The sequence below is a fragment of the Hyperoodon ampullatus genome (assembly GCF_949752795.1).
Source record: "Hyperoodon ampullatus genome assembly, chromosome: 11".
NCBI classification, from domain to species: Eukaryota; Metazoa; Chordata; class Mammalia; order Artiodactyla; family Ziphiidae; genus Hyperoodon; species Hyperoodon ampullatus.
This window is the reverse complement of record NC_136924.1, coordinates 55,081,334-55,108,917: the sequence shown is the minus strand read 5'-3', so window position 1 is coordinate 55,108,917 and position 27,584 is coordinate 55,081,334. Positions and strand designations below refer to the sequence as shown.

At 41.0% G+C, this 27,584-nt stretch overlaps 1 protein-coding gene across 1 annotated transcript; it reads left to right on the top strand.

Moving 5' to 3' along the window:
• Positions 1-22,036: 22,036 nt before the first annotated feature.
• TUBA1A (tubulin alpha 1a) lies at positions 22,037-24,049 on the top strand. Its single transcript, XM_079714812.1, has 3 exons — positions 22,037-22,226; positions 22,369-22,517; positions 22,881-24,049. The coding sequence occupies exons 1-3, from the start codon at positions 22,106-22,108 to the stop codon at positions 23,859-23,861; spliced, it is 1,251 nt and encodes a 416-aa protein (XP_079570938.1). The 5' UTR covers positions 22,037-22,105; the 3' UTR covers positions 23,862-24,049.
• Positions 24,050-27,584: the final 3,535 nt, after the last annotated feature.

Here is a 27,584-nt window from a genome sequence, read left to right as displayed (position 1 = left end):
AAACATAAATTACTGTATTGGCCTGTTGGTAGTTGAGGGGACAGTATGTCTAGTAGAGTACAAGACAATAATAAAGGTGAGAAGAAGGTAATTAAAGACCCAAGGCTGAGCTCTAGACACAGACTATTATTATATTTTATATTATACCAATTACCATGCATGCCCCTCCTCCCAATACTCTACAGGCTAAATGGCTTCAATCAGCTTATCTGGAAGAGCCAACACCTTAAGTCCCATGTGGTCCCTGGACTGCATCCTGGTAAAATCCTTGGGACTCAGGTTGCTACAGAGAAAAAAATTATTGTTGGAGGGGGAGGGGATATGAGACTGCAGCACATGATACTACCTAGACAGTTGTGGGATGTGTGTGTGATCCATACCATTAAAAAAGATCATAGAATGTGAATTGCTTTGTAAAAAAATTCTTTGGGGCTATTCCTCTTCTTTTACACTTAAGTGTCATATTTTCCAAATGAAAGATTAAAAAAATAAGAGCTGGTTGAAAATCAGAATTGATTTATTTATTTTAGGATGTGATGATACAAGACAAGGCTAGAAGGCAATTGCACTGAATCACAATCCCATCTGCTGACTGTTCCCTTTGTCCAAAACCTCTGATGGATGAGGGGCCAGAGCTGTCAGGCAAGGTGGGAATCAAATGCAGATGTGATGGGAGGTCAGGATGCCATGAGAAGAGTGAGCACACCTGGCTTTCAGCCCAGGTCTGCCACCACTTGGCTCTGCCTCTTTGGACAGGTCACTCCACTTTTCCTCATCAGTAAGATGACCAGTGAGGGACAGGAAAATCATCGCTAAAACTCTTTCCAGCCCTGGCATTTTATGATTCTGTTGAGTCTGAGAAAATCTATGCAGTATCCTGCATTGTAAATTACTATTTACCTAAAAAGTTGATCTTTCTCTCTCCCCTCCTCCTCCCTCTCCGTTCTCCCCAAAACCTCCCAGCATGCACACACTGTCCCTTTCTCCCTCTGACTTTCACTTCAGAATCTGAAAAACATTTCCAAACCTAAAATTATTGGTTACAACAACGTTTTCCCCTGGATGTGTCTAGGAGGCATTTGCTGAAAGCTTGAATTTAAATTTGTAGTTTCAAAGGAGCAGGAAGGATGATGATACTGAATGCCTGGCCATGTAGAGCTGTCTCAAGGCAGTTTCCCTACACAAGCTGAACAGTAGTTCCACATAAAGCTAATGATTATATTGCTTCTCTATTTCCCTTCAAATGGTTCCTTAGAATTAGGATTGCTCTAAAGTCTCCATAATTGTTTTAAATGACTGGGTCTTTCAATACGGTTCTCTAATATAATTTCTGGGTAGGCAGTCAGCATAAAAAAGGACTAGGTCAGCTCTCTCTGTGTCAGTGCTTGGCAGCACAGCTCCTCTGGGATGTGTCTCCTGGCATCCACCCAGCCTAGCTATCAACAATAAAAGCTTCTGTTTGTGCTTCCAGTAAGTCATAAATAAATCTCCTCAATCCCACCTGTTTTCTGAGAAGAGCTTCAACAGTGTCCTTTACCTTGGGTTAAAAAAAAAGAGACATGATTGTTGCTTTAGGAAAATAGGTTTTAAATGTCCACTAAGCAATTGTGGCTTTTCATTGTTCCCTACTCCCAACATTTAGATGTGTAATTTGAGTTGCAGTTCCTCTGGTTGCCAAGTTTCTGAGACTGGACTGCTTTCCCACTTTATGTTAATTGCCTTTTTGAAGCTGCTCAGCCCTAAGCGACCCTCCTGGGTATGGAAAGTGTTAGTTGTGGAAGAAGGGCTCTTCACCTGAGCAGCAGGGAAGGCATACCCTCCAGTAACGCAACCACACAAGGGGCAGAGGCAGCGACCTACCTGGCTACGGCTTCAGGAACCCTAATTATCATCCTCAAAAGGTGAGAGGTCCAGGACTGTTGGCCTCTGGGGGAATACCAGGCACCCAGGCTGGTACTAAAGGAAGAACAAAATAGGGTTCCTGTTTAGCTAAACAAGAAAACAGGCAATCCCAGTTGCAGCCCAGACAGGTTGGATATCTTAAACACTACTCGTCACAAACCTCCTCTGAAACATTAAGCCTCATATTACTGTTCTGAGGTAAACATTAATCTTATTTTCCGGCAAGATGTAGAATGAGGTCAAGCACATTGTTTCCTACTGCCGTCAACATTAGAATTAAAGAAATCTGAATCTCTTCTCAAAACTACATAAATGAGTCATTTCAGGTGATTCACCATTGAGTTCATATGAGCAACATGTTTCCTGAAGCATTAAAAATGGAAGCAGGGATTTTTTTCCCCTCTGTCACATTCCACTGGCCATGAAAGAAACCCAGAAGGACCAGAAGTGAATGTTACCAAAGAAAGTCTCCTATCTGTACTTTGGTCCTTATGAAGGGACACAGATTTCTGTGCTTGTGCATACTTCCTTCTCTTGTTATTATCCTTTTTTTTTTTTTTTTTTTTTTGCGGTACGTGGGCCTCTCACTGTTGTGGCCTCTCCCGCCGCGGAGCACAGGCTCCGGACGCGCAGGCTCAGCGGCCATGGCTCACGGGCCCAGCCGCTCCGCGGCATGTGGGATCCTCCCGGACAGGGCACGAACCCGTGTCCCCTGCATCGGCAGGCAGACTCTCAACCACTGCGCCACCAGGGAAGCCCTTTTTTTTTCTTTCCCCCGCGCTGTGTGACATGCGGGATTTTAGTTCCCCAGTTCCCGGACCAGGGATTGAACCTGCGCCCTCAGCAGTGAAAGCACAGAGTCTTAATCGCTGGACTGCCAGGGAAGCCCTCCATACTTCCCTCACCTGTAATGCCAAACTGCAAGAGAACTTTGCACATGTTCCCACAATTCAGATATGTCCAAGTTTCCCTTTTTATAAAAATATCAGGGGATTAGGGCCCACCCTAATGACCTCACCTTAACTCGATTACCTCCTTAGAGACTCCATCTCTAAATAAGGTCACCTTCTGAGGTACTGGAGGTTAGAACTTCAACATATGAATTTTAGGGGGGGATACAGTTCAACCCATTAGACTGTCACAAGTAGGATTCCCAGGGAAGCAGACTCTGAGACGGAATTTAGCATGCACAGTGTTTTTTCTGTTTTTTAATTTTATTTTATCAAAGTATAGTTGATTTACAATGTTGTGTTAGTTTCTGCTGTACAGCAAAGTGATTCAGTTATACACACACACACACACACACACACACACATTCTTTTTCATATTCTTTTCCATTATGCTTTATTACAGGATATTGAATATAGTTCCCTGTACTATATACAGTAGGACCTTGTTTATCCATTCTATATATAATAGTTTGCATCTGCTAATCCTAAACTCCCAGTCCATCCCTCCTCCACTCTTCCTCCCCTTTGACAACCACAAGTCTGTTTTCTATGTCTGTGAGTCTGTTTCTGTTTCGTGGATAAGTTCATTTGGGTCGTATTTTAGATTCCACATATAAATGATATCATATCGTATTCGTCTTTCTCTGTCTTACTTCACTTAGTATGATAATCTCTAAGTCCATCCATGTTGCTACAAATGGCATTATTTCATTCTCTTTTTATGGCTGAGTAGCATTCCATTGTATATACATATACCACATCTTTTTTATCCATTCATCTGTCAATGGACATTTAGGTTGCTTCCATGTCTTGATTACTGTAAATAGTGCATGCACAGTGTTTATTGAGGCTTGTCCTTGGGATCAACATCTGGGGAAGTGGGGGAAAGGGAGCAGGCAGGATTAGACAGAGAGATGTCAAGTTGTCATGCAGGCCCCACAGCTGCCTTAGCCAACCCCACAGAGCTCTCTGGAGCAAGAATGGCCCTTCAGAGTTGTACTAAGTTGGGCTGAGATGGTCAGGGCTTTATACTGCCACATCAGTCAGTCATTGGACCTAGCCACCTCAGGAAGTGGCATGACTTTGGGTGAGGCAGTTCTCTATAGCTGAGGCAGTCTCTGAAGGGGCTGACAGCTGAGGGCATCTGCCAACAGCACGCCCAGCAGCTGGGGCAACAAGCCCTCAGTAAAGGGAGATCTGGGCAATGTATCATAGAGCCCACCACACTGGCTACAAAAATGGAATATGGTGTAGGTCTTCTGCAACTTGCTTTTCAAAAATGTTAATGATTATTTTCAAACAATTCCAAAGTAGAGAGAATAGTATAATTAACTGCTATATACCCATCATCTGGATACTTCAGTTATCAAGATTTTGCAACACTTGCTTCATCTATCCCTTTCTCTTTTTTTTTTTTTTTTTTGCGGTACGCAGGCCTCTCACTGCTGTGGCCTCTCCCGTTGTGGAGCACAGGCTCCGGATGTGCAGGCCCAGCAGCCATGGCCCATGGGCCCAGCCGCCCCGCGGCATGTGGGATCTTCCCGGACCGGGGCACGAACCCACGTCCCCTGCATCGACAGGCAGACTCCCAACCACTGCGCCACCAGGGAAGCCCCCTTTCTCATTTTTGATTTATTACTTTAAAGTTGACTTCATGTCATTTCACCCTTGCATACTTCAATATCCATCTCTAACAAATATGAACATTTTCTTACATAACCTCAATGCCATTTTCATACCTAATAAATTGATAACAATTCCTTGGTCCATTTTTAGATTTCCCTAATTATCTAAAAAAATTCATTTTTATAATCAGCATGTTTCAACTTGAATCTAAATAAGGGGAACACATTATTTTGGTTATGTCTCATTTCTTTTCATCTAAAGCCATTTCTTTTCCCTTTCATCTCCATGCCATTGTCTTGTTGAATAATTAAAAGAATGTGGGCCATTCTTGTTTATTTGCTTCTTAATGGTTCTTTTAACTTGTCTCTCTATCCTCCATGTTTCCTGTAAATCTTAAGCTAGTGCTAAGGCTTGCTTAGATCCAGGTTCAAAGATCATAGGTAGTGCTGTGCGCTTCATACCGCACCACATCAGAAAGCACACACTTTCTGGTTATTCAACTGTTAGTGATACTAAGACTCATCAGTAGGTTCAGGTTGTGACTATCTGAGCCCTCCATTGTAAAATTCTCCATCAATCTTTCTTGTAATTGTATCATCCTTTGGTGATCTTTGCCTGAATCAATGATTTGACATTGAGTTGCAAGAGTGATTTTCTAATCCTGGACTTTCCCCTACATTTATCAGCTAAAATTATTTTGTAAAGAAGTGCTATTTGGTTGCCTGAAACATAGTTTATATGGAAAAGATAGGATAAAGCTTAATTCTTTCCCTTTATATTGCCAATTTTCAGAATATAGCGATGAATGTTTTTCACTTTCTTTCTGTAAAATCTCTTCATGAAATCATGATTTTAAAAATATGATCATTGTGTTTCCATCAATTGCAGTAATTGTTCTTTTGAATGCTTATGGTGTCCCATTTTTTACCAAGAAGAGTCTCTTCATGTTAGCTCCTGTGTCCTTTTGACACAATCCAACTAATTTTTTGAGAACTTACTTGCTTTCTGGAATAACAAGATATCTCAGGCTCATACTGTACATTTTATTCCCCAGACAAGGAATTAGCCATTTCTCCAAAAAGCTCTGCTTCTTTTTAGTGGGAAATTGTTTTTTTTTAAATAAACTTTTTGTTATGGAATAGTTTTAGATTACAGAAAAAATTGTAGAGATAGTATAGAGAAAAATCTCATATACACCATACAGTTTCCCCTACTGTTAGCATCTTACATTAGTATATTTGTTACAATTAATGAACCAATATTGCTGCATTATTATTAACTGAAGTCCATACTTTACTCAGATTTCCTTAGCTTTTATGTAATGTCTTTTTCTGTTCCAGAATCCCATCCGTGATACCACATTACATTTAGTCAACATGTCTCCTCAGACTTTTCTTGGCTATGACAGTTTCTCAGACTTTCTTTGTGATGACCTTGACAGTTTTGAGGAGTTATGGTCAGATATTTATAGACTGCCCAACAATTGGGATTTGTCTGATGTTTTTCTCATGATTACCCTGGGACTGTGGGGCTTGAAGAGGAAGACCACAGTGGTAAAATGCAGTTCTCATCGCATCGTAACAGAGGTTCATGCTATCAACACAACTTATCACCGATGATGTTAACGTTGATCACTAGGCTGAGGTAATGTTTGTCAGCTTTTTCCACCGTAAAGGTACTCCTCTCCTCCCTCTTCATACTGTACTCTTTGGAAGGAAGTTATTATGCACAACCCACACTTAAGGAGTGGTAAGGTATGTTCCATCTCCTTAAGGGGGGAGTATCTATATAAATTCTTTTTTTTTTTTTTTTTTTTTTTGTGGTACGCGGGCCTCTCACTGTTGTGGCCTCTCCCGTTGTGGAGCACAGGCTCCGGATGCGCAGGCTCAGCAGCCATGGCTCACAGGTCCAGCCGCTCTGCGGCACGTGGGATCTTCCCGGACCGGGGCACGAACCCGTGTCCCCTGCATCGGCAGGCGGACTCTCAACCACTGCGCCACCAGGGAAGCCCACCTCTTAGATCTTTTAAAATCATATGTCCATCTTCAAGGGACTTTGCTACTAGACCATAGGGTAACTGGAAAGGAAATAAGAGTATTGGAAATTCTGTTTTAAAATAAGATACCAGGACTTCCCTGGTGGCGCAGTGGTTGAGAGTCCGCCTGCTGATGCAGGGGACACGGGTTCGTGCCCCGGTCCGGGAAGATCCCACGTGCCGCAGAGCGGCTGGGCCCGTGAGCCATGGCCGCTGAGCCTGTGCATCCGGAGCCTGTGCTCCACAACGGGAGAGGCCACAACAGTGAGAGGCCCACGTACCACAAAAAATAATAATAATAATAATAAATTAATTTAAAAATAAATAAAATAAGGTACCAGTAGTAAACTGAGCCATGGCATGGAGCCACATATACAAAAATCTGGTACAGTGAATTTCAAACAGTAGGTTTACTACTCATTAGTAGCTCAAGAACTCAATTTAGTGAATTGTGGCCAGCATTTAAAAGGTGAAATAGAATAGAATTTTAGGTAGAAAATACCAGATGATATTATGCATAGTAAGAGTATTATTCTGTTTCGGATATATAATATGAATGCAAAATGTATTTTTTACAATGGGTCGATGGTCAAAGGTTGAAAACACTGAACTAGTGGTATTCTATATATTATGTTAAACCTAAATGTTAATCTTGATCTATATTTAACATAAAAAAATATAACAGAAGGCCTGTAAAGGATTAGAACTTGGACTTCTTGGGTTTGAACTCTGGCTCTAATATATACTTGGTGTCTTTCAGCAACTTACTTATAAACATTTTGTGCCTCAATTTTGTCATCTGTAAAATGTGTATATTTGGCACATAGTAATAAATTAAGAAATAAATATTCTCACATCATTTAGCAATAGAAAATTCCATTTTTCTAACAGTTACCATTCTAAGTTGGGTCATAGGCTTCTCACACATAGGCCCATCATCTATAGACTAGGCCTATCATCTATAGATTTCAATAAAGACTCTTTGGGCTATCATCTCAGAATCCAAAAGCTACCTACAGATGCTGTTATGAGAAATTATGCTGTCCCTGCAACCTGCTTTTACTTTCACTCTTAGACATTCCCAGATATACCCAACATTCTGACAAGATGTGGATCGTACCATAGCCTGCCCTGTGTCAAATATTGAACATAATTTCTACCAAGTCTTATGCTTGAAGGGTATAAGCTGTATGCCCTCATTTAATACTTGTACTAGTACACATCACTGAGCTGAGGACTTCATTTATACAATACAGGAGAAGTTCAGCAACATTATGCCAGTAACACAAGGATTGACTATGTTTCACTGAAGTTAAATAGCTGATGCATTGCTTTTTGAGAACTCCTCTCTTAGCAGTTTTCTAGTAAATGTTTAACAACTAGCTCTCAGAGAGGGAAAAAAAGCCCCGATTTGTAGCACTGGCCAATTTCCATGGTGTAAATTCTTCCCTCATGACCAATTTCAAGCTACCAATGTGATTCTGATCACTAAATACAGAACTGGGAAGAGGTACATACAATCAATTCTCACGAGCCCTTACAAGCAGACCACCGCACACCACCTGCATGTAACTATTTCAAGCTTTTTGCCCAGTGTGTATGGAAGAATGAAAGCTTTTTTAAACAAAATATTTTTTATCACCAAATATTTCTTTGCTTTGAAATATCAATTCAATGGAGTTGGTTATGCAAAGAGAAAGGAAAGATTTATTCTGGAATGAAGATTTAAAAAAATATTTTCCTTTTATTTTTATTTAAAAAATTTTTGGCCACACCATGCAGCATGTGGGATCTTAGTTCCCTGACCAGGGATTGAACCCATGCCCCCTGCACTGGGAGCACAGAGTCTTAACCACTAGACTGCCAGGGAGGTCCCTGGAATGAAGATTTTGAGACAATGTGGCTCCAAGGCACTAAACCACTCTGGATAATGTAAAATGTTACAGCTTTCCAGATTGTTCTTTTAAAAGGCTTTCTTTTCTAAATTAGAATTCAGACTAAACAGCCCCTAAAAATGATCTCCTGTTCTTATTAGATAAGGAAATGAGAAGAAGAGATCAGGTGAGTACAGGAAGGCTCTAGAGGCAAGCCTTCCTCACACTGATAAAGAACTGCCAGGTTGACTGGACTGGGACTGCAGAGCCCAATCTGAACCATCCATCTAAAGACTCCACTAGGTGTTATTACATATGGAAAAACCTAGATTTGGGGAAATGCAAGGATGGGGAATTGCAGGGCTCTGGAGGACTGTCCTGGTAGGGCCATTATGGCAAAGCCAACCACAGAGAGAGCAGACGTTCTGAGTTTCAACTACCCTACAAGGGGACAGAGGAACACCAGAGCCTATACTCTTCACCTTGACACAATGATGTACTACACAATTTATTCCCACATGAAAAGCATTCTCTATTAAATGGAATACATAGAATAGTAGTTCAGAGTCAAAAGCTGGAACAGGATAGGTCCAGGTTTAAATTATCATTTTGCCACTTATTAGCTGTGAGAGACCTTGGGCGTATTATTTAACTTCTCTGAACCTCAGTTTCCTCAACTGAGGAAAAAAGTGAATATAACTGTACCTACCTCCTAGAATTATTTTAAGGATTAAGTTAGATAATACATACAAAGTCCTTAGCCTTGATTAGGTGCTCAAAAATTAGTAATAATGACAATAATAAGTAACTCTCAGTCCTACTTTTGGAGGCTAGATACCTGGTTTTAAGTAGATATTATGTCTTAGCATTATAATAAATCTCACCCCAGATTTATAATTGTTTCCAGGTAAATTCAGAGCTAAAACTGTCTATGACTGGGCAGGTGTTACACAGGAAACAAAATTTAAAGCCTGCATCTGTACAGGATGGCTTAAGTAAGTGGGCTGTATTGATTGTGAGGTTCATCTTAGAGCTGATGTTTAATTTCAAGAGACAATGTCCGTTATTCTGGGGATGATGCTGACATGGATCTTTTTTTTTAATTGAAGTATAGTTGATTTACAATGTTTCAGTTGTACAGCAAAGTGATTCAGACATATATATATATATATATATATTCTTACAAGATACTGACTATAGCTGACATGGATCTTTATCAGAATCTTCTGGATTCCTATTTGAAATGGTGCCATCATTTGCACCATGGCTTCTGTGGTCACCACAGTGTCATGCTTTCAGCAAACATTAAGGGGACCACCCTACCTCAGAATAGGAAGTCATCTAAATCTAACGAAATCTGTCTTGTCTGTGTTCCCTGTCTCAGACTCTTTACTGTGTATTTAGTCAAAGCTGGTGACACCAGAATATGAACCTTAGTTTACTAAACCATCCCCCCAGGGTCCTCTCAGTGCTCTGCACTGAGAGCACTGGCATTCATGAAGAGCAAGCTGAGGATGAACTCTGTGTGTGCAGTCTCCATTTTACACTGATTTTCACTGAACACAAGATGGACTGTTTGCAGCAGGACCATTGGGGACAACAGGCTCTGGATTTTGCGCAACGATTTCTATCTCTGGTCTTTCTGGCATTGATTCAGGTTTCAGGCAAACAGAGGCACTGAGGACCTAGCAACAATCGCTAGGGAGCTTCCTGGTTGCCAGCAACAGTAAATACCACAGAGACACAAAGACTCAACCTTTCACATGCACACAATGAAACCTAGAGCCTGGTTTCTTATTTCAGATACAAGAGTCCTCTAGGTACAGCACAATAGCTTCTTCTTTCCCTTCTTTATTTAGATTTGTTAAATTTTGTACAGAAATACATACCGCCCAGGAGCCTATATAACCACCTTGTTCCTAAATTTGTCCAAGAACTTTTATATTATAACCTCCCTCTTAGTACTATCTTTTTTTTTTTTACTATTTTGAGGGAGAAATGGAAGGAAATAGTGTTGTATATCTGACTTTGGAATTTTAAATAATGTATGACTTGCTTAATGTGTTTGTAATTGGCAGTCTTCTGTAAGAGTTACAGTTGGTTTCCACCCTTCTGAAAATATTCAGGAATATTATCTGAAAGCTCTTCTCCAAGTTTACTGTCTAATATGCTTTTAGAAAGGATAGAAGCATACAGAATATGAAATAGAGCACTGGCAATTTAAGGTTTTTTCATGACTCATTTAAGGAAATTGCATAATAGCCTTCCTCGGCCAACCTCACACACTCTTCTCAAATACCTTGCTGTTTTCCTTATTCTATTCCCTCATCCTGGTCTCTTTTTCCATCCTTTCTATGGGCCATTAACTTTTCTCTCTTTTCTCTAAGGCTGCAAAACTCTCTAGGGTACAGTCATGTGGTATGCAAAGTGATGAGGGAAAACTGAACAACCCCCAAGCTTGCTAGTCTGTCTCCTGGCAACTGTATGATATGTTGCTTAGTAACACGAAGGGTGAGAGTGAAGTCTCTCTTACATACCTAAAAATACTGAAATCATTTAAAAATATTAATACTGGGCTTATTTAGTAAAGTATGCTAAATCCAGAGACAATCTTACCATGAGGAGGGACTTATTTCAGGGCATGCTACCTTGAGTAAACCTCTACATCTCTTATAATCTGTATACTAAATAACAGGTTGCTGTTCTTATAAGCAGATGAAGAAAAAAAACCGCAGCCTTTTCTAATCCTTTCTCTTCAACACATGCATAATCAATGTTTAAGGGGAATAGAGAAATGATCTTTTAGGCTGAGCAGCCTTTCCTCTCTTCTGCACATGCATAATTGATTTTTAAATCTAAAGGAAGATGGAGAAATGTTTCCCAAAACCTTTTGCAGCTGGACAACACTGGGAGTTGCGTCTTTCAGGATTACGACTGTCTGGAGAGTAATTCTCTGTCGATTTATCCAGGGGTTATCAGAATTTAGAAGTAACTGAATCACACTACTCCAAAGCATTAAAACTCTTTAGTTCCAAGCAGTAAATTATTAATTCTAAGAGAATACTATTTACTGAATTAGACCTACTGCATCAGACTCTTCAATGCAGGAACTGGAATCAGTATTTTTAACTAGCACCCGAGTTACTTCAGCACATTTAGGAAACACTGGTGTAGTGGATGATTCCAATATGTTACAAAGGGTTATCTTCTCCTATTTTGGCTCATGGATTTATACATGTAATGCTTAAAGAGGAAGCTCAGGGCTTCCCTGGTGGCGCAGTGGTTGAGGGTCCGCCTGCCGATGCAGGGGACGCGGGTTCGTGCCCCGGTCCGGGAAGATCCCACATGCCGCGGAGCGGCTGGGCCCGTGAGCCATGGCCACTGAGCCTGCGCATCCGGAGCCTGTGCTCCGTAACGGGAGAGGCCACAACAGTGAGAGGCCCGCGTACCGCAAAAAAAAAAAAAAAGAAAAAAAAAAAAAAGAAAAAAAAAAAAGAGGAAGCTCAAAGACCAATTCCTAAATATTCTGCCACATCCTCCCCTTGAGCTAAGCCCTTTGGCTAATAAAATTGGTCAAGCTTTAGATGATTAGTCATTTGTTAATCCTGCAAATATTTATTAAGACAATTTTGAAATATAATTGACAGAATTTAGTGATTAGTTGGGATTAACTTAAATCAGTTAATAATATATATAAAGTGCTAAGAATAGCACCTGGCACATAGTAAATATTATATGAAGTTATTATTATTTTAATCTAGCTTGATAGACTAGAAAGATGGTGACAATGAACTGATATTGAGAATAGAATAATTGAGAGTATAGAATACTGAGGAGAGTAATGGAGAAAAATAACTAATTTCACTTAGATATATTGAATTTGAGATGGCTGCAGGTCATCCTGGGGGATAAAAACCAGTAAGAAATATAAGTCTCAAAGATGGGGGCATGTTGCATAAGACTTCTAAAAAATAAATTCTTACTTTTTGTGTGTCTAGCTCTACATAAAAATGGACCAGTTGTAATTCATCAGTATTTTACTTCTAACAATATCAATGCATCTATAAACAATTTTGGAGGCAGTAAAAATTTTTTCTCACTAGTAAATCAATCTCACCCTGATTTCTCTATAACATGGAATTAATTAAGACAAGGACTTGAGAGAAAAAAAGAGAAACACACATTTGGATGGTTGGGGGAAGGGACTCTGGAGCTTTTTTTGATTGCTATTAAATCCCTGTAGCCAGTACACCATGGCAACCTTCCCAGTCTGCCACCTAATTTCCATCTGCTTTGAGGTAAAGGAGGGGCAGGACTGAGGCAGTTCAATGTGCATTCTTGTGAGTGTATGTAATTTGGGTTAATGAAATGCAACTAAATTATAAATTGTGTTTCACGGAAAACTGAGATTACCTGCTGTCTTTTACACTTCCTTCTCTTTCTTCTCGTCGAAGGATGCCTTTGAGCCTCTTCAAGTTTTGTCCCCTTTTTCCAAATGTCAGATTCCATCAGTAGACTTGGGTAAAGCACCTCCTCAATGTACCAGAACAAAATTACAAATTAAAATGTGTATCTCAGTACATAAATACTTTGTTAAAAACAGTGGTTCAGTAAATGACTGAACATCAACGAGTGACCTCAAAACATTGCACTACAATACCAGAGATAGATTTTTCATATTACAGAGTACACGTGTTTAATGTGTCATTTTATAAGTCTTACTTCTGGAACAGAAATTCATTAATATTTATCTCTGCTATACTACATATAAATGTCCTTCCCAAAACAGATGAAACTCAGGTACCAGAATCACCACAGATAATTCTTAACCACCATTATCCAGAAAAAAACTATTATTTAGTAATAGTGCATTTGTTGACCAGAGGTTGAAAAAGTGAATGTTAAGCTTTAAATAAAACTCTGAATTCAGGTGTGGGGTCATATTCTTACCTAGACCTTACTTTGAAATTTTGCCAAGTGGAATGCAGCAGATAGTCTTTAAAGGCCATACTTAATGAGAGCCAATTCACTCAATACCTTGATCAGTGCTGAACCCTAAAATAAAGATAAATGTAAAAAAAAAAGATAAATGTAAATTCAGCATGTCAGCATAATCATATTCATCTCCTTGCTTAAATTTAGAATTTGAGGTGTGTTTTTGTTGTGGAATTCAAGGGAAACTTAGTTGTTTGAATTTATCCATTTACAATCAAACCTACATGAGGAAGGCAGCATGAGGTGGACAGGTATGGTCATTTCAAAAGGATGCAGAGGCAGTGTACACCATAGTGGGATGAAGTGGGGAAATGTGACGCAGTTCTTTGTGTCTGAAAGCTCCTGCACTGACCTCTCTCTCACAGCACTCAACATAGTTTCCATTCTCTGGACCTTTAACTCCTCCGGGCCAGAAAACATGTTTTATGTCTTTTGGCCACGCCCTTGCTGTATACTTATTTCCTTGTAGCTAAATCCAACGAACACTCTACTGTCCTTATTAACAACCCCTCTACAGTATTTGATGTTACTCAGCACTCTATGCTGACACTGTCTTTCCTTTGTTTCTATAACATCAATGTCTTCTGCTTTCTCTCCTTCTTGGCCAGTGCATCTGTGTGTCCTTTTCTGACACTGCTTTCTCTTGAAGTCCTTTACTGTTATTTATTTATTTATTTATTTTATTTTATTTTATTTTATTTATTTATTTACTTTCAGCAGCATTGGGTCATCGTTGCTGTGCGTGGGCTTTCTCTAGTTGTGGCGAGCGGGGGCTACTCTTCGTTGCGGTGTGGGGGCTTCTCATTGCGGTGGCTTCTCATGTTGCAGAGCACAGGCTCTAGGCACTCGGGCTCAGTAGTTGTGGCGCACAGACTTAGTTACTTAGCTGCTCCACAGCATGTAGGATCTTCCCGGACCAGGGCTCAAACCCATGTCCCCTGCACTGGCAGGCGGATTCCTAACTACTGCGCCACCAGGAAAGTTTCTGTTTTTAATTTACTAAGTCTATTCCCAAATTGGGTAAGTCAAACTCCCAAATATCCCCCAAATCCATCACTTTCCTTCCAACCACTCTCTTTCCCTCTATCCCCATGACTTTCATCATAAAGCCTGGATGATTGCAATAGCCTCCTAATTAGTCTCCTTGTCTCCCATCTCAAATGCTTCCAATCCATTCTTTAAATCCATAATGGTCTTTCTAATCTGGTCTAAATTATGACAAAAAGGAGAATTAAGCCCAAGGCTGCCTGGCTCTGGAGGCAGCAGCCCCATCCTTCATTCCTTGCTGCTCCTCATTCCTACATGTCATCAGCTCCTCTAGATTCAACCTTCCATATATTTCCCAAATATATCCACTGTTTTCCATTGCCTCTACCACTTCCTTAAATCAGTGTTATCATCAAATAACCAGCCATCTTCTAACCAGTCTCCCGGCCTCGTGTTCCTCCATCCCCAACTTTGTTCTATCTATTCTCTCTGCACAGAGCAGTCAGGATCTTGCTGAAATGCAAAGTTCATTATTCCTCTTTCCTTTAATGGCTCTCACTGAGTTTGGAATAAGGTCCTTTCATAATCAATTATTTGCATAATCCTCCAGACCAGTACTCCCCAATCCCCTTATACTTTATGTAACAAACCATAACAAACCACTTCCAGTTTCTGAAACTCACCCAGTTGTCTGTGTATTTGCGTGTGGACTCTCCTCTGCATTTGTACCTACTACTCCTATTCATTTTTCAAGACAGCCCCAAGTATCACCTCTTCCAGGAAGGCTTCATGCATCCTCTACACTACACCACCCCCCAAAGACCTGGAGATTATAAGTAATATATATCTCTTTGCACAGGATCATGCCATGCTTCTTCCTTGGGACTTATCAGAATGCATTATGTCCAGTTAAAACTTAGCCAAACAAGCACCTATTAATACCCTAGACTATGCTTGGCCCAATATAAGCACCTTAGAAGGCAATCAATATGTTTCCAGAAAGAAAACAATGAATAAACATGTGAAGCCTATATGGTTGTTCATCCATATGAGTTAATCACTTGGGTTAAAAAAAGATTTTAGGGCTTCCCTGGTGGAGCAGTGGTTGAGAGTCCGCCTGCCGATGCAGGGGACACAGGTTCGTGCCCCGGTCCGGGAAGATCCCACATGCCGTGGAGCGGCTGGGCCCGTGAGCCATGGCCGCTGAGCCTGCGCGTCCGAAGCCTGTGCTCCGCAACGGGAGAGGCCACAACAGTGAGAGGCCCGCGTACCGCAAAAAAAAAAAAAAAAAAGATGTCAAGCAAGACAGGAATAAAGACACAGACGTAGAGAATGGATTTGAGGACACGGGAGGGGGAAGGGTAAGCTGGGACAAAGTGAGAGAGTGGCATGGACATATATACACTACCAAATGTAAAATAGCTAGTGGGAACAGCCGCATAGCACAGGGAGATCAGCTCGGTGCTTTGTGACCACCTAGAGGGGTGGGATAGGAAGGGTGGAAGGGAGACGCAAGAGGGAGGGGATATGGGGATACATGTATACATATAGCTGATTCACTTTGTTATACAGCAGAAACTAACACAACATTGTAAAGCAATTATACTCCAATAAAGATGTTTTAAAAAATTAAAAAAAAAAAAAAAGATGTCAAGGAGCCATCGGCATATAGAAAGGATCTGCAGCATTGGGAGCGAACACACTTACCAAACACTAGGGCAAGATCCATAGAATAAAATTAGGAAAAAGTCTAGGACCGAACCTTGAGGAACTCCAACATTTAAAGATTAGGAGAAGAGGAAGAACCAGGAGAAACCGAGAAGAAACAAAAGAAGTATGAGGGAAACACAGAAAATAGAGAATTTTTGAAGCCAAGGGCACAAAGCGTCTCAAGAAAGAGATAACAGGGCTTCCCTGGCGGTGCAGTGGTTGAGAGTCCGCCTGCCGATGCAGGGGACACGGGTTCGAGCCCCGGTCCGCAAAGATCCCACGTGCCGCGGAGCGGCTGGGCCCGTGAGCCATGGCCACTGAGCCTGCGCGTCCGGAGCCTGTGCTCCGCAACGGGAGAGGCCACAACAGTGAGAGGCCCTCGTACCGCAAAAAAAAAAAAGAAAAGAAAGAGATAACAGTCAACTGTGACAAAGCTTATCACAGGTCAACAAGAACCAAAAAGTGTCCAATGGATTTAGCAACAAATGGAGAGGGCATTTGGTTTCAAGAAGTGGTAGGAGCAGAATCTAGACTGAAATGTATTTAGGGATAAATAGGAGGTGAAGAAGTAGAAAAATTGTTAGACAACTCCCTTGTTTCCTACATCAGTTATGATACATGGGGTCATGCGATGGATTCTACAAGGCTCCTCCCCATACACACACAGAAACACATGCCATTCTCAAAACTACTTGTTTTATTACTTTGATTGGACCAGAAGATTCTAGAGAAAAGAGACCATGTTACTACCTCTGAATTCTCCATGCTACACTGGATGGTCCAGGGCTTATTGCAGACAGCAAGTAAATGCTTATTGAATAAGCAAGGTAAAATACTTTATTAAATACCTTTAAATTATTAAGCATGATAATAGTTATGAAAATATGCACAGACAGAAATCATTCATTTAATTCAACAAACATGTATATGATGTGTACCATATGCTAGGCAATCTGTGACTAGGATTCACATTTTAATGGAGAGGAGATGTAGACACCCAAATAAATAATTTAAATTCCACAAATATTATGAAAGAAAAAATGTTTTATCCTAATTTTACAGTGGACAAGAAAGAATACATTAGTAGAATATTTATACATGTATACTGATGTAAGTTAAAGAATTTGGCAGTAAATATAAAAAAATGATCTAGTAGGACTTCCCTGGTGGTGCAGTGGTTAAGAATCCGCCTGCCAATACAGGGGACACAGCTTCGATCCCTGGTTCAGGAAGATCCCACAGGCTACAGAGCAACTAAGCCCATGCGCCACAACTACTGACCCTGCACTCTAGAGCCCACGAGCCACAACTACTGAAGCTCACCTGCCTATAGCCCGTGCTCTGCAACAAGAGAAGCCACTGCAATGAGAAGCCTTTGCACCTCAACGAAAAGTAACCCCTGCTCACTGCAACTAGAGAAAGCCTGCACACAGCAACGAAGACCCAACACAACCAAAAATAAATATAATTTTTTAAAAAATGATCTAGTAAAAAAATTTTTTTTTGCTTCCCATAGCTTGTATGCTATTAAGTCAGATAATCAGGAACAAAAAGAATAGATTATTATTTCCCCTCCTCTCCCACTTATATATTTAAGATTAACAGTGCTCACATAGTCTATTTCTGACCTAGATCTTACTGTTACTTATGTCCAAGGGGAGGGAAAAAATCCTAATTTTCATGAATGCTTCTGAGATAGAATTACAAAGAATCAATTGCATGAACCCTCCTCTCTTTTATTTAATCCTCTGTAAATTGCAGTAAAGAACTGAGACTATTGGGGAAATGACATATTGCTTTCGTATTGTAAAGAAAATAAAATTCAAGACTGTGCCTCTTATTCCAAAAAAGGAGATTTGTACACTTTACCATGGTCCAGTTGTGTGTAATTTATTTCTTTATTAAACTTTTGAAAGAAGTATTTTCAGTGAGCTACTTATTAATCCTTATACTTCCCTATGCCATTTAATTCTTACTTTTGTTAAGTGTATTTCCTGGTTCAGTAAAAAGTATTCAAGTCATCCTTAACCCTTCTGTCTCTTTACTGAAATATACTTTTATTTGCTAAAGGGATAGAGACAAGATGATGAAGATTATTTTTCCTGTAAAATATGCAAGAAGTAGACAAAATTACTTGTGTGTCGGGTCTCATTTTTTTCTAGGGATGACTACCACAGCAAATTTGAACAAGTAAAGCAGAGCTGTGGCTCTCAGGCTAGAAAAATCCATGGTCGCCACTGTCACACCACAACCTGCAGCAGCTGTCTCAAGTCCCTCCCTCCCACGCCCAAGCACTGCCTGCCAGCCCAGCAGGAATGAATGGGCTCTGCAGAGCACTATAAATGGTGCTGCAGATGCTGAAAATCTGTTGCTAAAAACCAAAAGGAAAAATTATCCACCAAAATACAAATTTTCAACTTTGGTGGCAATAACAAACTTCTTTACCTATGAAATTTCATTAGCAACATCAAATGGTACCCAGTCAGTGTCATATTCTGCATACCACATCCTTGTTGGCAATGGAACCTTTCTAAATAGCAAAAGAATGTTACTGCAATCCATTTCCTAGGGCTGAAAGCAAAGCCTTTTGTCCCAAGAGGCAATTGAGCAACCACCAGAGTCTCTAGTTGAATAGCAACAGTATGAGGCTGGCTACAATTCCCACAGTTAAAAGCCCTATCTTAGAGGAGGAAAATTTACTGAATTCACATAAGAGCTACATAAAAAAGAAATGCAGTTATTGAGCTGACATCTACACGGTCGTCTGTGGAAGGAGACAATATTACAAAATGGTTTTTTTACACTATACAGCTCTCCTCCTTTTTAATTTTCTCTTTCCAGAAGAGAGAACAATGCAGAATATAACTGCATGCACAGGTAGTACTAGCTTCTGAACTCAGTTCTTTCTCTTTGTATTTTCTCAGTTCTATAATAGGAAAGATGATTCATTTTAAGGAACAATACACTACATAAAATATATTACATAGACTTCTGGTAAAGGAATATTTCTAGCAGACTAAGTATGGTATGTTCATTAGATCTTAATTATCTTCATGTTAGAACTACTTGTGTGCTTCCATATTTAGTATGATTATTCTTTCCATCTTCTGTTTTTGTTTAACTATTAGGGATAGGGTTGCAAAAGAAGGTCTAAAAATAAATTACTTGAACCTGAGAAACCATTTTGGATGGTCCTATTATTGAATCTTTTTTAAATTAAAAAAAAATTACATTTACATTTACCCAAGCCATTCCCATCTTCTCTTCTACTTTATTTTTAAAGCAATTAGAGATGTTGAATCCTCACCGAATGCAGTTTAGTATACTTTGAGGGAGGGGCTGGGAATAATTTTCCATTAAATATCTCATCTCAAATTCTGCGATTTCATGTTGGGGGAAAAAACTCTTACATTGGTAATTTTAACTGTAGTTTGAGGTTTAAACAATATAAAATCATCCAACTCCAGTTCTCTTTCTTCCCTCCCCTCACGCCTTCCCAACCCCACCCCATAATGGATGTTCGGCTGACTGTTTTTGCACGGTCTCTTTGTCTGAAGGATGCAAACAGTCTATGGATGCTAGGGAAAAAGGGGTGGGTGAGAGATTACCTCATCCCATGTCGCTTGCACCAATCACCACTCTTCTGTCATGGCTTCTCTGGGCAGATTGAGGGGTCTGGACCAACAGGAAAAGGCCCCAGCCCATCCCCATGGTGACCGAGTTGTATATAGGGAGCCGCATCCGCCCATGTGCCGCAGGTTCTCTTACATCGACCGCCTAAGAGTCGCGCTGTAAGAAGCAGCAACCTCTCCTCCTCCTCTCCGCCATCTGCTCGGCAGCCACAAAACAGCAACTATGGTAAGAATGTTTTCTCCGGCTCTTTGTGACCGTTGGGTGGGGTCAGCCTCCCAGGGTCTACTTGGAAAATCTTGAGCCCTTCTTTCTTTACAACTCGTTTGGATCAGTGTAGCTTTACGCTTTATTTGCGAGGTTGAGATTTGCCCCAAATCCTTGAGCCCGGCCGCCGCCGCAGTGCGGGGTGCAGGAGCCCAGCCAGAACCGCGTTCAGGGCGCAGCGGAACAGTGAGGGAGAACAAAGGCGGCGCGGAGGGAGTTTTTGTTATCCGAGCCCTTCGTTGCAGCAAGCAGCTCATCTGTCGGTGATGAAAGGGTCTGGGGCAGGGAAGGCGATATTGGCGTCGCCTGCTCGGCCCCTGTGTGTGCGCACGGTATTCGTGTGACTCGAAGAGCCCTTCCTCGCGTTGTTCCCCAGGGACAGGGAGAGGAGGAGTCGACCAAAAAGTCGGGGGTCGGTGGGTGTTGCTGGGAAGAAGAGGGGGAGAGAAGGAAAGGGACAAAGCGGAGCTTCGGGTTAATATAAAAAAATCTCTCGCCAGTTCGTTGACGTTTTAGAAAGATACCCATGTATTAACGTGGAAAATGGTTAGTTTCTGTTGGAACCCGTGGCGGCCGGCGTCAAGGCGGCGCAGGGGCGGAGTTGTTTTGTTTCTTGCTTCTCTGGCCTTGGAACCACAGGGCGGGGTTCGCCCTCACTAAGCCTCCTCTGTCAGGAGAAGACTTTTAATAAGCCTTTCATCTTTGCAGAACCGTAGGCGTTATAAGGTTTTTCATTCACTGTTAAAGCTTAGATGAAATTTTTTTTTTCTTGAGGAGCAAAATCACAATTCACTTGACAAGTCCTTTAATGTCTGGTGTGGGGCCGCCCAGCCCTGACTCGTGTGTGTCCGTCTTGGCCGCACGTTCAGCGAGAGAGAAAGCCGATTTTGTGAGCCAGGGTGCTGTATTGCGGAGGACCCAGGGAAACGCCCTTCCCTCCCCCCCCGCCCCCATTTGTCAGTGAATAGACAACGGATAGACAAAGGAAGCTGTAGCCATAGAAGCCATATAGAGAAGACACTCTCTGTTGAATGTAATGAGTATGAATATTCTGTATGAATATTCTGTATTCTGTGGTGGTTACAGAATCTCAGAATGAAAATACTATTTTGTTGTTTTAAATAATATTTCATTATCCTTTCACTGGGCTTTTATTCCTTGTTTGGTAGCTTCTGATGTGCTATTTATTTGTAATTTAGGAACCATTGTTTTAAAGATACTAATAATATTTCAGTTTTTTGCAGTGGAGAAGATTCTGGGAAAACTTTTTTTTTTTTTTTAAGTAATGAAAATGCTGCAGACAAAGAAGACATACTCTTGTGCAGCTGTCTTTTGTTCTAGTGCATCTTCATTAATTCATTTCAGTGTAGGCATATGGTCCCAGGCTGGGTCAGAGGAGGAAAACTGGCAGAATAGCACAATGAGATCATGTAGGCAGTTGCTGGAAATAGAGCTTGCTCTGTTAAATAATGTAGCAGACAGTACAGGCTGGCACCAGGCACAGCAAATGCAGCAATGCAGCAATGCAGGAGGCATTCCTTGTTTAGCTTCTAACCCGCTAGTACTGATGGATTCTGCAGAAAGACTGCAAAAGGGTGTGGCTTCCAGCCTCAGCTGCAGTACAGATGTCCATGTTGGAATACCAAGTCCTATTTAGCAGAAATGCTCATCTTTATTTAAAGGGAAAGGAGGCAGTAATATTGATTACAGTTAATTACTGATTGAATTTACTTCATTTTACAAATTCTGTGCTTTGAATATTTTTTAAATATGAGAAATCTTCTGTTCAAGCATGGCTGTTGGAACAATGGGCTTGCACCATGTGCTAAACAGTGCAACATTATTATTCAGACCACACGCATCTGCAGCATTTACAGCAGGTGGTTTTCCTTAACTGTTTCTATTGTGTTATGGATATGACCTCAAATAAATTTGAAGAATACTTCTATATTAGTTTTAGAAATTTACTGAAAACTGAAAATGCTAATATAACTAATTTTACAGTTTTTCTCTGTTCCTTCCCACAGCGTGAGTGCATCTCCATCCACGTTGGCCAGGCTGGTGTCCAGATCGGCAATGCCTGCTGGGAGCTCTACTGCCTGGAACACGGCATCCAGCCTGATGGCCAGATGCCAAGTGACAAGACTATTGGGGGAGGAGATGACTCCTTCAACACCTTCTTCAGTGAGACAGGCGCTGGCAAACATGTGCCCAGGGCAGTGTTTGTAGACCTGGAACCCACGGTCATTGGTGAGTTGACCTCAGTAACCCCAATGAGATCCCGGGGGTCTGGGACAGGAGGTGTGTCCTGGGGGCTCCATTGATGCCCTGGGGTCGAGCAGACTTGTGCAGGTTGTTAGTGATGGGTGGCTGCTTCGTTTTCCCTTTCCAGATGAAGTTCGCACTGGCACCTACCGCCAGCTCTTCCACCCTGAGCAGCTCATCACAGGCAAGGAAGATGCTGCCAATAACTATGCCCGAGGTCACTACACCATTGGCAAGGAGATCATTGACCTCGTCTTGGACCGAATTCGGAAACTGGTATGTTTATTCTCAAGAATAAAGTAAATTAATGAACCTAAGGGAGATATTTGGAATATGCTCTTTTTTTCATACAGAATTGAAATGTAATAGTGAGGTTAATTATTCCTTTAAAGTTTTTTTTTAAGTTCAATTAAAATATGAACTATTTGATGTCATTTTATAAATATTAATAAAGATATTTTTAATAAAGAAATGCTGAGTAATTTAAGGAAGGTCTACATTTTTTAAAAAATTGTTTCTTGTCAAAATATGATCTAAATCTTTGGAATTAATATGAAAAGTGAAAATATTTACTATGATTACTGTGATGGTATCACAAAGAGCAATAACTATGTTTTTTCTATTCCTCTTTTGTAACAGGCTGACCAGTGCACAGGTCTTCAGGGCTTCTTGGTTTTCCACAGCTTTGGCGGGGGAACTGGTTCCGGGTTCACCTCCCTGCTGATGGAACGTCTCTCTGTCGATTATGGCAAGAAGTCCAAGCTGGAGTTCTCCATTTACCCTGCCCCTCAGGTTTCCACAGCTGTAGTTGAGCCCTACAACTCCATCCTCACCACCCACACCACCCTGGAGCACTCTGATTGTGCCTTCATGGTAGACAATGAGGCCATCTATGACATCTGTCGTAGAAACCTCGATATTGAGCGCCCAACATACACTAACCTGAATAGGTTGATAGGTCAAATTGTGTCCTCCATCACCGCTTCCCTGCGATTTGATGGAGCCCTGAATGTTGATCTGACAGAATTCCAGACCAACCTGGTGCCCTATCCTCGTATCCACTTCCCTCTGGCCACATATGCCCCTGTCATCTCTGCTGAGAAAGCCTACCATGAACAGCTTTCTGTAGCAGAGATCACCAATGCTTGCTTTGAGCCAGCCAACCAGATGGTGAAATGCGACCCTCGCCATGGTAAATACATGGCTTGCTGCCTGTTGTACCGTGGCGATGTGGTTCCCAAAGATGTCAATGCTGCCATTGCCACCATCAAGACCAAGCGTACCATCCAGTTTGTGGACTGGTGCCCCACTGGCTTCAAAGTTGGCATTAATTACCAGCCTCCCACTGTGGTACCTGGTGGAGACCTGGCCAAAGTACAGCGAGCTGTGTGCATGCTGAGCAACACCACAGCCATCGCTGAGGCCTGGGCTCGCCTGGACCACAAGTTTGACCTGATGTATGCCAAGCGTGCCTTTGTTCACTGGTACGTGGGTGAGGGCATGGAGGAAGGAGAGTTTTCTGAGGCCCGTGAGGACATGGCTGCCCTTGAGAAGGATTATGAGGAGGTTGGTGTGGATTCTGTTGAAGGAGAGGGAGAGGAAGAAGGAGAGGAATACTAAAGTTAAAATGTCACAAAGGTGCTGCTTTTACAGGGAAGCTTATTCTGTTTTAAACATTGAAAAGTTGTGGTCTGATCAGTTAATTTGTATGTAGCAGTGTATACTCTCATGTACAATTACTGACCTATGCTTTAAAACACGATGCTTTGTTATAGATCCAAGCTATCCATTTCTCTGATGGGTTTGAATAAAGTATTCCCTGTCTTAAATGAGCTCAGTCTTGTGCTTTCTATTTGGGTGTCTGAAAATTTTCATCTCTTCAGTAGATTGAGAAGAAAGAATAACTATTGACTGTGGTTTATACATATTCTATGCAATGATTTATTTTTTAATTTTAAATTGTCTTAGTATATTATAAAACTTATTTATAAAATATACCATGCATATCTAAAGATTACTATTAGATGTAAATCAACCATACTTCAATTTTAAAAATTGATGTAAAAAAAAGGCGGTAAAGGTTACCATTAGATAACATCCATGCTACTCTTAAGTTTTGACTCCATTATAATAGTTACTTAAATTGCTAGTACTTTGAGAATTGATATTTGCCAATGCACAACCCAAATCTGGTTGACTGCTGAGTCTCATACAACTAACATAAAATGGTGAATATTCTAAATGCATCATCAGGTCTTATAAGCTTATTTTCATGCCCCTCATCTCCTTGGCAAGTGTCTAGTGCCATCATGCTTCCCCTGCCCTGGGATCTCAAAAGTAGTCTGTTCTCTCCAAGCAATTTCCTACTATGCTAGACCTAGTGCTTTACTTTCTTCTCCAAACTTATTTTCAGATGAATATCACACTGGAAAAGCCTGATACACTTATTCACTCTAATGTGTTAGTTATATGCCTGAACTTTAACTCTCCAAGGATATTCTTATTTTAATATGGGCCAATAACTTCAAAGAAGAAAACTCTAACAGTGTAATAGTAGGCATCAACAACCAACACAGTGAATGAAACAGTTTTGGACCAAGGGGTTTTGTCAACAATAGAGTTCAGCTGCCAGTCCAAATGACCAAAAGGCTAAGAACCCAAGGACAGCAAGTTTTGTGCCATCACATTATCTTGTTCTGGGATAATACCCAGTGATAATGAAAAGATTTTTTTAGTATTAACTGCCTATTTAATCTGTTTTTTCCTTGACACTGCCAACTAAGGGGTGTAATAGAATTGTACTGGAATCTGAGTTTAATGTAAGTTAATGGAGATAATGAAGAAGAAGAAATAAGCCAAGATCAGCTAATTTGAGGAACTTGCCTGGTGGTGCAGTGGATGAGACTCCATGCTCCCAATGCAGGAACCTGGGGTTTGATCCCTGGTCAGGGAACTAGATTCCCACATGCACGCTGCAACTAAGAGTTCACATGCCGCAACTAAGAGTTCACATGCCACAACTAAGGACCTGGCGAACTGCAACTAAGGAGCCCACCTGCGGCAACTAAGACCAGGTGCAACCAAATAAATTTTTTTTTTTAAAAAGATCAACTAATTTGAAAGCCAATTCAGAATTGCTCAGTAGTTTTAACTAAAGCTAATGCAAACAGATCTGATGTACAAAAGTAAAAGGTCTTGCTCATTCAGATAAAAAACAATGTGGAGGGACTTCCCTGGTGGTCCAGTGGTTAAGACTCCACGCTTCCACTGCAGAGGGCATGGGTGCAATCCCTGGTTGGGGAACTAAGATCCCACATGCTGCACAGCACGGCCCCCCCCAAAATTTGGCAACTAGATCAAATGTCAGTTTTTAATGTACATTCCCAGCACACAGCAAAATATGAGGGATACGGTAGATGTACAATGGTTATTGGTTGAATGAGTAAAACATAGGATAAAGAGCTACAAATATAAAAATCATAGAAGTTAAATAAAAGCCCTATGATCCTAATCTCAATTGTAAATATCAGTGTGAATTTGTTATATATTCTCTATTATGAAAGAAAAAATTTTTTTATAGCTTTGTCCACTGAAAATGCCTAGAACCAATGTAACAGTAGTATCTCCAGCACTCAGATGGTGGTCGCTAAATATCATTTCTCACTGAAAGGAAGCAGGACATTTTAGAGAAATGACTAATTCCAAGCCTGGAGCAGGAAATATACAAGTTCAGCCCAAGTATTTTCTCATTCCAGAAAGCAAGGAAGATATAAAAGACTAAAGTCAAATCAAAGGGACACAGGAGTCAGGTTGAAGGGGCTCTCATTGATGGTACAACGTAAGTATTGAAAACAATACTGACTGCAATGTATTGAACCATACAAAATTTGTTAAAATCCATGAGATCATAATGGCTTTGTTTAGCTTAAAAAAGAATGTAGAGGGGCTTCCCTGGTGGCGCAGTGGTTGAGAGTCCGCCTGCCGATGCAGGGGACACGGGTTCGTGCCCCGGTCCGGGAAGATCCCACATGCCATGGAGCGGCTGGGCCCGTGAGCCATGGCCGCTGAGCCTGTGCTCTGCAGCGAGAGGCCACAACAGTGAGAGGCCCCCATACCACAAAAAAAAATAAAAAATGTAAAAATTACTAAAAACATTAAATAGAATGATCATATGATCCAGAAATTCCATTTCTGGGTAAATACCCAAAAGAACTGAGAGAAGGGACTCAGATATTTGTACACCCATGCTCATAGCAGCATTATTCACAATAGCCAAAAGGTGGAAGCAATCCTAATGTCCATCAATTGATGAATGAATAAACAAAATGTAATACACATACAATGGAATATTATTCAGCCTTAAAGAAGGAAATTTTGACACACGTTATAACATGGATGAACTTTGAGGACATCATTCATATGCCAGACACAAAAGGACAAATAGTGTCTCATTCCAATTATGAGGTAACTAGAATAGTCAAATCCACAGAGACAGAAAATAGAATAGGAGTTCCCAGGGGCTGGGGGGAAGCATATAATGGGAAGTTATTGTTTACTGGATACAGTGTTTCATCTGTTTGGAATGATGAATAGTGGTGACGGTTGCACAGTGATGTGAATGTACTTAATGCTACTGAATTGAACCTAGGGGCAGGACAGGAATAAAGACGCAGACGTAGGGCTTCCCTGGTGGCGCAGTGGTTGAGAGTCCGCCTGCTGATGCAGGGGACACGGGTTCATGCCCCGGTCTGGGAAGATCCCACATGCTGCAGAGTGGCTGGGCCTGTGAGCCATGGCCGCTGAGCCTGCGCGCCCGGAGCCTGTGCTCCGCACCGGGAGAGGCCACAGCAGTGAGAGGCGCGAGTAACGCAAAAAAAAAAAAAAAAAAAAAGGATGCAGACGTAGAGAATGGACTTGAGGACACAGGGAGGGCAAAGGATTAGCTGGGATGAAGTGAGAGAGTGGCACTGACATATATATACTACCAAATGTAAAATAGATAGCTAGTGGGAAGCAGCCGCATAGCACAGGGAGATCAGCTCGGTGCTTTGTGACCACCTAGAGGGGTAGGATAGGGAGGGTGGGAGGGAGACACAAGAGGGAGGGGATATGGGGATATATGTATATGTATAGCTGATTCAATTTGTTATACAGCAGAAACTAACACAACAATGTAAAGCAATTATACTCCAATAAAGATGTTAAATAAATAAATAAAATGATGATAATAATAATAATAACAAATGGGATAAAATGGAAGCAACAGGGATATATTGTACAGCACAGGGAAATATAGCCATTATTTTGTAATAACTTTAATTTTTATTTTTTAAGTATAGTTAA